The sequence below is a fragment of the Mesocricetus auratus genome, unplaced genomic scaffold, assembly GCF_017639785.1.
Source record: "Mesocricetus auratus isolate SY011 unplaced genomic scaffold, BCM_Maur_2.0 Super-Scaffold_100691, whole genome shotgun sequence".
NCBI classification, from domain to species: Eukaryota; Metazoa; Chordata; class Mammalia; order Rodentia; family Cricetidae; genus Mesocricetus; species Mesocricetus auratus.
The window spans coordinates 49347946-49362342 of NW_024429267.1; the positions used below are offsets into that span (position 1 = coordinate 49347946).

At 42.0% G+C, this 14397-nt stretch overlaps 1 protein-coding gene across 13 annotated transcripts in view; it reads right to left on the reverse strand.

The window, feature by feature from the left end:
- Positions 1 to 1495: 1495 nt before the first annotated feature.
- Arpp21 (cAMP regulated phosphoprotein 21) overlaps positions 1496 to 14397 on the reverse strand; it is a 162810-nt gene continuing 149908 nt past the window's right edge. For all 13 annotated transcript variants that reach the window (XM_040739944.1, XM_013117036.3, XM_013117032.3 and 10 more), the window contains 2 exons: positions 3431 to 3579; positions 1496 to 2258 (listed from right to left, as the gene is read on the reverse strand). In XM_040739944.1, the coding sequence (XP_040595878.1) occupies positions 2001 to 2258; positions 3431 to 3579 (407 nt within the window). In that variant the 3' untranslated portion in view covers positions 1496 to 2000. The remainder of the gene's footprint in view (positions 2259 to 3430; positions 3580 to 14397) is intronic.

The window sequence follows — 14397 nt, forward strand, 5'->3', positions numbered from 1 at the left end:
CTAAGTAGGGTTTTTAAGTGCTTTACTCTAACCACAGCTAAACAACAAGAAAATGGAGAATTCAATGTAGAAAAGGGGGTCAAATGAAAACCAATGAGAACTTCCCTGATACCATTCTCACAACTAATTTTTCAGCAGGAAATATAAACCATAAGCAATTATTATGCAGTGGTATCAAGATGAAAGCTATGAGGTTTTATTCCCTCAAATAAACATTTTTCCCAAGAGCCAACCCTCAGAGTCCAGAGTTCAGTTATTATTTTTGAAATGTTGTCCTAACTCAGTTTTAACCATGAGCCCCACAGGGAATTATACATTGAGGGAGTGAATAGCTATCTTATGTCTTCCTGTAGATGTTCTAGCATTTGTGATTGAATCACTGCTATATACATATGCATTCTTTTTCAGTTACCAGGACAAATGTCAGCAGCTCTGAGTTGTTGGCTTGCTGTCAAAACCAGTGATAGTTTGGAGTGCACAGTCTAGTATAACAGGAGGAATTAGTCTGTACGTCTTCTCTGTTACTATAAACAAATGTCTTCCAGGTACATGGTTGAACTCCAGTTAAGACAGAACAAGCCTAGATGTAGGATAGGCATTCTTGCTAACAACATTCAAAATTTCCTAGTAGGTACTATATAGCTATATGCCTCCAATATTCCCATAATTAAAAACAATGGCACAGATATCATCTTATATTTAGGACCCTTATAATAATATCAAAATTAGAGGCTATTGTTAGTAAAGTGTTTGCTTAAGCATCTCTTGGAGAGACATTATTCAATGTGCAATGCCTGGGAACCACTGTTACTTTTCCATGTGGCATTCATGAGATGACATCCCGAAAGAACAATCATGACACCAATAAAACATAAAGTGATATTGAATGTTCAGTCATAAGCGAAACTTCTATATCATGCCACTCAGAGCACAGGGAACACCACAGAGGAAGGGCTGAAAGAATGTAGGAGCCAGAGGAAGAGGTGGAGGGTCCTGAACATGACACAGTGTGACACAATTGAGGTCTCAGATGCTGTGGTCACCTGTACAAAGTGAGGCGTGTCAACATCCTATCACAGGAGAGGAAGGCTTATGAAATCCTGCCCCTCTTTCAGGATTTATAGGCAGCTAATGGTTGATGGGAGATGAGAGATTTTCCCCTAAGTGTGTCATTATGCAAGTTCCTGTAAATAATCCCTTTCCCTTGCTTCTGTAAGAAACCCCGCATTGCTTCATTAAAAACAAACAAACAACAATCGAAAAGTGCCCTGGGAGCAGGGCAGCTTCCTCAGAAGAGGGAGGGTATCGATGAGAGTGTGAGGAGATGCTGAGGTTAAATGTGACCAAAATGCATCCTATACATGTATGAAAATGTTATGATGAGGTCCATTCTGTTTAATTGACCTCTGATAACAGAAACATTGAATAAACAAGTAGATAGCATGTTGAAAGAGATACTGAAACAAACTGGTCGTAAAAACATGACCTTCCTCCATAAGGTCAAATAAGCTTTTATTTTGATTAAACACTACAATACCATATATATCCATTTAAAAAAGAAAACTCTATAGTGTATATAAATTATTCCTTCCATTCCTTAGCTCTTTTCTTTTCCATTACAGCTTTGGTACAGTGTGATGTAGTTTATATATTTTTTAAATACTTTTAGCATCACAAACTCAACACAAAGTACAAAACTAATCCGAATCAGGGATATTGTAATCTACACAGTGGTATTCAGTGGTAGGAGAAAATCTTACCTTGATGAACTCATGTCACTAGCTAAGCTAGAAAGGCATACCTAGCAGACATGACAGAAATATGCACCATTAACCAGCTAATGTGTGTGTTAGTCTTTGATTAGTTTGTACAGAATACCAGCAGCAATCAATTGAGTGTTGAGTGGATATAGAAGTCCTCAGCCAGTTGCCCTAGTCTCCTCTTCCTGTGAAGGCCATGAGTTAACATCTAATGAAGTGGACCGCAGGCAGCCTGAGCTCTCAGAACTTGACCTGCCAACTCGCGTTGCTCATGCTCGCACAGTTTGTCCTGCAGCTAGCAGACATGACAGGAACCGTGCTGGAAGGGCAGTGTGGACCCATCAACCTTATGTTGTTTTGAGGGGTTGGCGGTGTGACGTTACAGTACACAGGCATTCCGGTGGCTGGGAGCGACCCTTGACCTGCCTGACTGGGCAGCATGATTGGCGGTTGGTATGTCTGCTGGGGCACTGCTTGAGAACCTTGGGTCATTGGCACCTGTGCAAGACACAAGCAAAAGTCTATGTGAAAAGGCTGCTTTGATGTGTCCGGTGAAGCATATCATGTCATCAATATCACTCGAGTGTTTGAGTGGAACTAAACAGGTCCCTAATCCTATACCTATTGTTTATCAGTTATTTCACTTGAAGAAAGTCACTTAATGTGGCTGAATGTACATCTCCTGACATTGTTGCATGGTGTCATGGCTTAAGATACAATGTACTACATTCACAGGTATTCTGGGATGCAAGTATCCTGTGGACCATAGATTGCACATGCATGAATACCATTTGGGTAAGTACATCTCTGTTAAAAAAAAAAAAAGAACCTCTGGAAGTATGGCAGGGACGGACAGATCCTAGTTTGCAGCAGATGAGCAGATGTTTAGACTCTTGAACTCTGAGAATCTCCTTTCCTTCTCCCCCTCCTCCCATCCTCTGCCTTCTTCCTTTGCCCCAGGACATCATATGGGTGCCACTCACGCTTTCTCTCAGTGTGAAACCATGCCCCTTTCTGGTTTCATAAGAAGTAGTTTGGAGTCTTCTTCAGTAAGGATAGGATTTTGTCCAGGTAGAAGGGGTGAGTATAGTTTCTTTAAAGCTGGAAGCACCCAGCACAGTTAAACTGAATGACCAAACCAGCTTACTCATTCCTCATTTCTTCTTCTAGAAGACTTCTGGTTACAAACCATGAAAGCACACATGATATGTGTTAAAGACTCTAGTTGCTTTGATCTGGAGAATGGAGTGCATCTGCAATGTCGTGCTTTAAATGCATCTTAGATGCCATTTAAAAATCTGTGATAACTTGAAACACATAAGAACAAAGTTTACTTGAGTGAATACAAAAAATGATGCTTGTTTTTTTAAACAAATATCATTTCAATAGAGTGCCCAAAGGGTCTTCTTGTATAGAATATTAAAGAATTTTCTTCTGTGAATAGAAAATTTAAATGGAGGCAAATTCAGCAGAGCATTTAAAAGCCCAGACATTTGTAATGGCACCTGCACACCCTTTTCTTCTCCTACATCTCAATCAAAGTCAACTAATGGTGGGATGGTTCAAGCATCCACAGCCCTACTAACCGCCTAACACAGGGAACTTCCTATAGCGTTTACTTTGAAAAGTGTGAGTTTGTGGCGGGGGCTGTCCCAGATGTTGGCACACACCTGAAAAGAAGACATGGTTGGGTAGGAGACCACCACACCCTGCACTGGGGCTCCTTGCTGACTGCTCATCACACCCTGGCTGTGAGGTGACTGCTGTACTCCCATCAGGCCTTGGAAGCCCTGCTGACCAGACAAGACTGGCTGGTAACCTGAAAAGGAAAGAAAAGAACGTTCTGAATGGATTATAAGAGGCTGGAACAGAGAAATTGTAGCATTGCAGGGGATGTGAGCATTGTTTCAAAGTAAGCCTCAGACAACTCAGTCTCCATGCTGTGAATATGCTAGCCAGCTGCTTGTTTCCTCAGAATGAGAAGTTTTCTTTACAAAATCTCGAAGTGTGGACAATAGCATGATTTCAAAAGGACTACTGACATTTCCATTGCTGCACAAAACAGTCCAATAAAAATCTTCGGATATTTCTGTGGTTACAAAGAATGGTCCAATGAAAACATTCTGACATTTCCATTGCTGCATAGGATACTCAATAAAAAAATCTGACATTATTATTGTTACATAGAATGGTCTATGAAAACCTGGTATTTCTATTGCTACACAGACACTTCCAATGAGCATATGTGACTATGATTAATTCTTTATTACACAGAGGCTTCTCTGGATGTCATGTTAGCGCTTTCCTGTTTGGCTTCATAAGTTGTCTCCACAACTTCATATTATTATGGATGACTGCTTAACTTATTTCCCCACACTTCTGCACTATCTTTGTGTATGCAGAGACCACCAGTCTATTCACGGAGTATGGAATCTACTTGGACATGTCCTAGTGAACAAAACTACTTCCTGTGCTGAGTAATTAAACATCCACTGAGGAAAAATGTGTCAGCAAAAGAGAAGCAATTGTATCTTTATTCTGTTCAATAACTAGCTCCTAAGGGTAGTATTCAAGTAAAATATGCAGTAAATAGTCATGAATATGTATTAGATAGTATAGAATACAGTAAAAATTATGTATTTTGTATTTTAACAATTACATATTTTGTACATTGTTGGTTGTTTTTTTCTTTCTTTTTATTTGGTGATAGAGCAGATTTGATTCTTAATTTTGTTCTCAAAACAAGTAGCTCAAAATGCATTGCAAAAGAAGATTGAGAACTGTTCTTATAAATCTTGAAGAAAGTTACGACTTAGACGATACAGCAATAAATAAACACAGCCGCTTCAGCCCCTGCTGTAAAATAAGGTGTGTCCAGAGATTATCTAATATAATACACTGAGAAATTGAGGATAAGAGAGGAGAATCTTACCACAGAGATAAGTTGTACAAACTGATTCTAAAATTGAAACAAGAACACAGAATGTACACACGTTGTTAATAAATGGTATGTATCGAGCACTTCTGAGGAAAGATAAAATTATAGCCCTTCACAGAAGAAAATACTTGGCTGGGTAAATACACGTCTTCATTTATATCAGAAAGATCATGGAAACCTGGTGGCAGAGAGTCACTGAATTAGAATCCTAGTTCTAGTCTCCAAGTGGATCTGGAGCAAGTTGTTGGGACAGAAGACAGTAGATAGCAAGTTTGGAGGTCTGACAAGTGCCTACAATTAGAAGGCTGAAACACTGTCATTTCTAAGGTCACCTTTTAACCTGTCTTGTGTGTCCTCTTATTTTTATTCTCACTGCACACACCGCTCATTATCACAAAGGTTTGAAATTTTTGTAAGGACACCATGTATCACCAATATAATTTAAGGTAGTGCTTGCCTTTCTGCTCTATTCTCGTAATGAGTACTCAAAACTTTCCTTAAAGTGCTCAGAGGCTCATGAAAGCCTCAAAGCACACCATCCCGAAGGTCTCACGACTATAGTGTGCACAGCTGAAAGGCAAACCCACCTGACTTGGGCTAAGAAATCCCACAAAGGCCACACCGTTGTTAATATTACTTTGCAAAAGGTCCTGGATGGAGAGGTGCTTGAATACATTTTCTTTTAAAATGGTTTCTGTTGGTCTTTGGTGTCTGCACCCTTCATCCTAAATCATACGTCTTGCTTCCATGAAATTTACATTGTGAGGTCAAGCAGAGGAGGTAGGAACGTGTTTGCCTTGCAAGCATGAGGACCTGAGTTTAATCCACAGATCTATTGTTGACAAGAAACAGATCTGGATGTGATGACACGCCCTTGTAATCTCAGTGCTAGGGAGGCAGAGAGAGGCACCTCCTGGGTGGTGCTGCCTTTCCAGCCTAGTCTGATGGGTGTTTCCCAGGCCAGCAAGGGACCCTAAATTAAAAAGAAAATTGGCAACACCTGAAGAATGACACACCCAAGGTTGTTCTTTGTTCTACACACACACACACACACACACACACACACACACACACACACAGAGAGAGAGAGAGAGAGAGAGAGAGAGAGAGAGGGAGGACCCACATACATCAAAGCAACATATCCTAAAAAGATAGCCTGAGAGTATTTTACCATTTCATCTGAGTTCTTTGTATGTTCATTGTTGTACACATAAGAAGATAACTTGATACGGCTGTGGGAGAGTTACAATCAATTAGGAGCTATATTCTTTGTTACCAGTTGATTTTGTAACAGAGAGCAGGCAGTATAAACCCACTGTCAATGTCATTATAACAGAGGTGTATTTCTGCCCCCAAACTGAGGGCAATCTTTTAATATTTGGAATCTCAATAGATCTTTTACAGATTATGTGTAGCTGCTAGATCAGTGGTTCTTAACTACCCTTTTTGGGTGTTGTACAACCCCTCCACAAGGGTTGCCTAAGACCAATGGAAAACAAAGATACTTACATTACGATTCATAACAGTAGCAAACCTACAGTTAAAAAGTAGCAAAGAAAATCATTTTATGGTTTGGGGTCACCACAACATGAGGAACTGTATTTAAGTGTAGCAGCATTAGGAAGGTTGAAAACCTCTGCTCTAGATAAATCAAATGAATAGGAAAGGAACTCATTTGCATGTTTGCTGATCGAACACCCTCATCCTTCCCCGGAGTCACTATGTTAAAAAATAAACTGACGTTGCTGAGAAGAGATTCATGCTTGCTAAAGCCAAACTAAGGTGAAAGGGGAAGAACAGAGGTGTAAAGATGTTCAGAGAGGGGGGGGGGGAGGAGGGAAGGAGGGGACAGAGAGAGAGAGAGGAGGGAGGAGGAGGGAGGGGACAGACAGGGAGGGAGGGAGAGATAATTCCTTTGTAGAAAAATGAAGGCAATATTCAAGGCCAGGCAAAGCCCGTGGGGCTGAGTGGCCACATCTCCATGTAGGACACAGCCTGCTGCAGAGCTATCCACCCTTCCTAGGTGCACAGGTGCAGTGCCATGCACCCTTTCCCTCTCCAGGCCTCATCCCAGGATGATTTGTGAGAGTTAGCATTTGGTTATGCATAGCAATATGCTACCAGCTCTGCACCACGGTCCCACAGTAAACACACTTAAGGCAAATAAGGATTTATGGGGGTGGGCTGGGGGGTGGTGAACAGTCTTCAATTTCAAGCTGAAAACTGAAGTGTAAGGGAGGCTCAATTTATATTCATGAATCCCATTCCTTTCTCAATTCACTCTCCAGGCAAGAAATTTACATCTGGAATGGTTTAATTGGAGGTACCCATTTCTTTAAATTATGCTAGGGAAGGTGGGCTGCAGAGGGGTCCCTAAGATAGGAGACTCAGAGAATGTGAGCTGAGCTCCTGTGCAGACATGGAGAACTAAAAATAACATAGTGGTGACCCAGGAGTGAGCCAGTACCTTCTGCCTGGGACAGCCTTTGTCTGAGGCAGAGATGGCAGAGCCCCTGGCAGCCTGCTTATCTTGCCTGCTCAAATGAAAAATGTGTTCCAGTTTGTCAATTGGTAGCTGTGAAATGATCACTCTTTTATATTTATTGAGGATTAGTCAGCTATAATACATCTTACAAAATAGAAAAAAATAGCAACACCCTCCTGCCTGATGGGCTTGCTCAGGAAATGATGGAGACATTAGTGGTTTTTATTATTTTATGCTCAGTCAAGATTGATTCAATTTTCAAGTCACATGTGCCATTTACTTTTCTCAAAGTGAAAAGGTTAGGGGTAGATGATGCCTCCTGGCCACTAAAGAACCAACTCTACTAAGTGGCGACTTTACAGAGTGTAAGATGTCTGACTCTTGTAAAACCGAGGACCAAATAGGGCTGAAAATACATGAGAGGTTGAATGCTGTGGGAAGTTTGAGGGACTTTGTTAATAGTTACACAAACAAAAAGTTTGTCCTGGCACAGTACAGTGAAAACTTGAAATGTAAAGCGATCTACCTGATACATTGTTGATACTGATATTTTAACTCTAACTTAAAGGCTTTGCTACAGATGGCACTTTGATCATCATTTGGGGATTTAGGGTAAGTCTGCTGCTGTTGGCTGTGGATACTGCAAACCAGGAAAGTGGGAAGAGAATGAATTTCTCGGAAAGTTACTTCTGGGTATCTTAATCTACCCAAGCAGAGTGATTTACGTGTCATGCTATTAGTGAAGCGTTCTTACTGTTGTAGATTCCTTTTCCCACTGTTAGTCAACAGTCTGCATAATACAATGATTTTTCCTATCTGCAGTGGTGTTTAGTGAATAGAGTGTTTGCCAAGCAAGTGTGACGACCAGAGTTCTGTTCCCCAGAACCTACACAAATGCTGCCTAAAATTCCAGCTCTTGGAAGGTAGACTGGAGCAAGCTGAGTACTGAGACTAGCATATCAATGAGCTCTGGGTTCAATTGAGAGACCCACCTCGATGAATAGAGTGGAGATCAATTGAAAAAGGCTCCCAGTGTTGACCTGAGGCCTCTATACACATGTTCATAAACATGCACCTATACATACCCACACAGACACATACTCATACATGTACACTGCATAGTTACCCAGTACATATATCCCTGCATTCCCAAGGAATTGTATCTGGAATAGCTAGCTTCTCAATTCAAACTCTGCTCCTTTATCTGTGGTGTAAGGTAGGAGCATGGCAGTTCCTGATTACAGAAAAACTGGTTATTAACATGAAGGCAAATTGCTTATTCAGAACTGGTTCCTCCCTTTTAAAGTTTCCATTGTCTGCTGGTTCTTGGCTATGCCAGCCTTACGTGTTGATCACCCAGGCTCACACCCAGAGTGAAGTAAGTGCTTTTTCATGATGCTGCAGAATCCTGAGAAGTAGTAACGATCATGAAGCACCTTTTATGCAAAATGATGACTTCCAAAGATACAGTAAATCATTAAGGACCCAGCGCTATTATGAGAGACAACTACAATTTATGCTGTGACTTCTGACCCTGTAGCCTCTTGCTTTCTCTCTCTCTCAGTCGAAGTGCTATTTATTATTCAGGCTTCCCCTCTCTTGTACCTAATATAATCTCTCTCATGTGGCAGGTATTCAATGACCATTTGCTACATTAATTGTTTTCTCAATAGTTAAAATGGTTAGATGAAGAGAAGAATTATGACCCACAGATTTTTAAACAAGGTCCTCTTCATATGAAAGGAAGAAAATCAAAGCTGAAACATGATTGCCTTGTGAAAACCAACTCTTCCCACTTAATAACTGTCCTGCAGGAAAGCCATGCAGATGGTGGGACAGTGGGTGGACCCTCACAGTGTAGAATGAGGTTGGTGGCTGTTCGAATAAATAGACTACACTCTGACAATCTTGGAAGATCAGGCAGGGCAGTCTTGAGTTTCATTCTGTTCCTTCCTGACCAAAAGTAACTCAAGGAAAGAAGGAGTTTATAGACCCAAATTCTGTCCACCACTGAGGGGAAACTGAGGCAGAAACTCAGCAGCTAGTCCCATCATACCCGTAGCCAAAGCAGAGAGAAGTGCTGCCTGTTTGCTAGATGCTTCTGCTTAACTAGCTTTTGCATTCTTCACAGCCCATGAATGGACACTGCCTGTATTTAGGAAGGGTCTTCCTACCTCAAGCAGCACACAGGATAGTCTCTCATAGACTCCCACAGAGGCGAAACTGATCTAAGCATTCCTCACTTGAGGCTGTCTTCTCCGGCAATTTTAGGTTTTGCCAAGTAGACAGTTAAAACTATCAGAGAGAGCTTAATTCTATGTGATATCAACTCAGTCAAAACTCTCGTGGACAACCGGTTAACTCTAGGATGGGTGCTTGGATGTTGGAGGAGGAGGCGGTATTCATAGTATCTTGAGGGTAGAAATGGATGGGAGAAAGAGGATGAATGGGGACCTGCAAAGCCTCCCGGGATATTAGGTGAGGGGCTGAGAAGACAAACAACGTCCACTTGAAGAGCACTGTGTTTGGGGGCGCTCTTGCTATGTATTCTCACTGTGTGGACACTGCGAGTGTGTCTGTTAGTTTCATTCCACCACAGAGGCTGCATCTCTAGGACACGAGACCCTTCTCAGCGTCAGCAACTACCTTTGTTGTTCTAGGGCCTGTGGATGAGGAGGACAGGTGTGTAGCCTCATATTGCAGTATCACTGTGGGTTCCCGAGGCGGACTACCACCTCATGCCTCAGAGAGCAGCCTTTGGGCCCCTCATTGAAAGACATTTCCACCTACATCCTGTATGAGGTCAGCAGCCCTGAGGTTCCCCAGACACACCTGATTTCACTGTTTTTGTTGACACTGTCCAACTCTAACACAATCCCCAGTCTAGTAAGCCAGTCCAAGCGAAAAGCAAGGCTTGAGTTTTCTCAGACACTTCGCTCCGTGCCAGTCTGCTGGTGCACATGACTCGAAGCCCACGTCGGGTCTTTAAGACAAGGGAGGAGAGTATACGAGACTGCCTTTTTCTGTTTTGCTGTTGAAGCCCATTAGGAGTGGTTTCTCCTCTGATATAAATGCCCTCTGTCACCTTATTTATTGGTAGTCTCTGAATCCATTCCCTTCTCTTCCCTTGATATTTATTATTTAGTGGCTTTAATTCCTCAGGAAGAGGGGTGTGCTGTGACCTGGGAGGAGCCTGCCTGGGGATGCGCGATGCTCAGCACACTCTCCTGCACAGACCCGCCCGTCTTAATGACTTTGAAGGGAGCCATGACAGGTCTAAGTGGAGCCAGACTTCCCGAAGAGTCGCTTCTCTCCTCACTTGCTCCTATCCTCATTAGCTTTCATCCTTCTCAGCGAGTAATTCTTAAAAGCCTCTTTACTGTCCCCTGAGAACACCCATGCACAGGTCATTGTCTGATGGCAGCACACATCAGAGGAGCTGTCCTATTACTGCCAGCCCGGGGGCCTCCTCTCTGCAATTACACCACCCTGATCCACGTTATCACAAACACAAAGCTGGGTTCCTTTCTCTCTTTTCTTTCTTCCTTTCCTTTCTTTCTTTTAAATCAGGGCAAACATGAGAGACATTGTTAAATGACTGGAGGAATGGATCATGCCTGGAATTTCAATGAAGGTTCTGAGAGAAGCAGAGCCGAATCCCATTTTAAATGGAAGAGGCTGTCATATTATTGAAGTAATTCTCTGAACTTTCCTGGCCCAGAGTGCTGTGCTGACAGCCGAAGATTTCCAACAATCCGGAGGGAGGAAGGCTGCCTGCAAAACTCACCAACATTTTACTTTCTTAATGAGGGTAGCGGCTCAGAGGACAATGTGGCATTCCTGCACCTCACCTGGCCCCATTAATTATGATGCTGCAAACTCACCTGGCGGGTAGCAGGACACTGGAACAGACAGAAGGAGCACTTCCCACAAACAAGCTGGGGGAGGGGTCAAGAACAAGATGGAAGCAGCTGTGGTAACTGGCCCCTTGGTGCCAGTTTCCACAGATTTAATCCATTTCACCAGGAGGCTACAAGCCATGAGGTCAGCATTACAGACCTGCGCTGCTACAGGATGTAAGAATGTAACCAAGCTTGGCCAGCTACCTCAAAATAAGTTTTATAGCAACAGATTCAATCTATAGATAGCTACCTATAACTACACCTGGGAAGATATTTCATAGGAACAGATCATGTCTCAAAAGTGCCCTCTGGGACCAAGAAGATGGCTCAGTCGGTAGCAAGTGTGAGGACCAGAGTTCAGATCCTCAGAAACCACATATAATCTGGGAGGGCACAGGCAGGCCACCTGCAATCCCAGCACTTAGGATTTTGAGGCAAGGCATTCTCTAGGCAAGCTGGCTAAGGGAGCTAGCCAAACCAGGAAGCTGGAGTCTCTATGTGAGACCTTGCCTCAGTAAATAAAGGGAAGAACAACCAAGAAAGACACTTGCTTTCAATGTCTGGTCTCTCTCCACAGGCACACGCACACACACACACACACACACACACACACACACACACACATACACACACAAGAATACATATACATACACTTAAGTATACACACACTCACACACACAAAAGAATACATATACATACACTTAGGTATACACACACACACTGGTACACACACACACACACACACACACACACACACACTGGTTTCAAGCTACAAGTGCTTAAAATTCAATTGGTACTATTCCTGATTATTTAAAAAACGATTATTTCTTTCCTGAGCGTATGTGTGTGTATGTATGTACTTATGTATGTATACGTATGCGTGTGCACTGGTGTTGGGATAAGGGTTCACACCTTCTGTGTGAGCATGTGTGTGGTGGCTAGAGGACAACCTCAAGAGTAGTTCCTCAGGAGCCATCCACCTCATTTTTGAGATGGGATCTACCCAGTTCTGTCTCCCTGGGACTGGGATAACATGCTTATGCCAAGATATCTGATCTGTGTTCTGGAAGCTTGAACTTGGGTCCCCATACTTATGGAGTGAGCACTTGGGGGGGCATTTCAGCTATACAGCCACTGATGTTTTAACAGTGGTTCTTTAAGCTGACAGGAGATGCTGTCTTACCTCTAACCTAACAGACAATGTCAGCAATCTCATTTGCTCTTCACCTCAGTTTGTTATTTTTATCCTCCTTCCTCAATGTATTGCTTGTTCTTTGCTGTTTAACATCTAAGTGACTGTCATAGCCATTCTCAGGGCTTATATGTGGGCTGGAGATGGAACCAATCAGACAGGGGTGGGGAAGGTGAGAAAGAAAAGTGGGAGCGTGTCTCAGATTCCGGGGACCCCTGAGGAAGGAACTACTCTTTCAGGCATTTACCTCAAGCAGGGTAGGGAAGAAAGTCAGCTAATGGAAGGCTTCCAGGTGGTTCTTTGACAAGCCTTGCTACATGGAGGCTTAAAACTATCCCCTTGGAAAGTCCATTTCACCTGAATTTTTTTCCAGACTTGACTTCGAACCTACAGGTATACAAAGTCACTACATCAAGCATCTATTGATAATAAACCATAAATATAATTCTTTAAATTTATTCGTTATATAAACAACTTTACTGTGCTTGTTTATGAAAACAATCCAAAGATATACTAATGTGATACCTATATTCTGAGGAATGACAACAGGAAAATATCAAGTCTTTGTTTTCCATAATTAAAGCATCATATTTCCATTAAGAGCAGAAAACATTGCATATACAGTTAAAACACTGCCACTCATAACATGCTGTGGTCTAGAATCTGAGCCAATGTGTAACAGTATGATTGGTGTTGTTGGGGTGATGGCATTTGCAGTGTGAAGCATACATGTTGTCCGTTCACAACCAAGACTGTAGTCAAGTTATGTGAGGCAACACAGGTGAACATTCTCAGAAAACTCTTGGATTCACTCCACAGTTGATGTTGAGTTCATCTTTATCCTCATGCACTCAGAATTGTATTGCCATCCATTATTTTCACAAGTCACCCCCATAGTCAGTTATGTGATGTCATAATCCACGACTTAAGAAGCTTCTAATAGGAAGATAAGGGAAAGAATCAGGATCCACATATGCAAAGGCCAGAAAGGTGAGGAATAAATTCAAAGGCAGTAAGACACAGGTGCAGCTAGTAGAAGGCGACAGATTTGGAATCAGGCTCAAACTGTAAAGCCTTAAACACTATGCTATAAAATGAGATTTAATGCCGAAAGATCTGAGCAGCATGCAGAGTGGGCATGCAGATATCAATGAAATGATGAAATGATGGCCAGTTTTATAAAGCTATCCCTGAGTTCATCAAAGATGCAGGGTTGAAGGCTGGGAGTCTCTGGTGACAACACTACCTCAAGAGAAACAATGAATCTTATTCAATCATTCAGGGAGCTGTCCTGGATCTTGCCTCTCTGCCACTTGGTTGAAGACACTAGACAACAAAAAAATCTTGAGATAAGAACAAAACAGTGCTCTGTGATGAATCTGAGAAGCCAACACGAAGCACTCAAAACAAGTCCTTACAAGAATATGATGGAAAAGATGCTTATTTGTTTAATTTGGGGGATATGATTGGTGTTCTTTGATTCATGTTATTGAGATAACTTCCCAAATACTCAGTAGACATCAATGAGAAGGTTCATTTTCAGATGAACTCTTCATTCAAAATCAGTTGACAGGGTTTTTTGCCTTGGTGGTACATTCTACAGTAGCTACAAAGTTGAAGTTGGGTAATCAAGTTAAATTCCCAAACAGAAACTATAGAGAGAACTGGGGAGACGTTTTCAGTTACGTCACAGATATATACTCATTGAGTATATACATGCAAATTCCCATGTGCTAATCAGGATCTGGTTTCCTCTCATTTTTTGGTCACATTTCAGGGAGATACTTTTTTTACACGGCTTCTGGAAGGTTGAACTCTTGCACGGCAAGTGCTTTACTGCCTAAGGTTTCCCCAAGCCAAGGCTAAACATTTTTATAGTTGTCATTACAGTTATAGCTGGTAATATGACTTTCAGTTCCTCACTATTTTCTAATTACATCAATATCCCAATAGATGAGATCCAAAGCAAATGCCTCTGGACATCAGATAGTGTCATACACTCAAACAATGGTCAAGAGACAATTTGTTTTCTCTGTATAACCACCTAACGCATATCCATCATTGATAGAACAACAGTAATAGAGGTCTTATATCCTTCGTATGAGGAACTGTTGTTTACA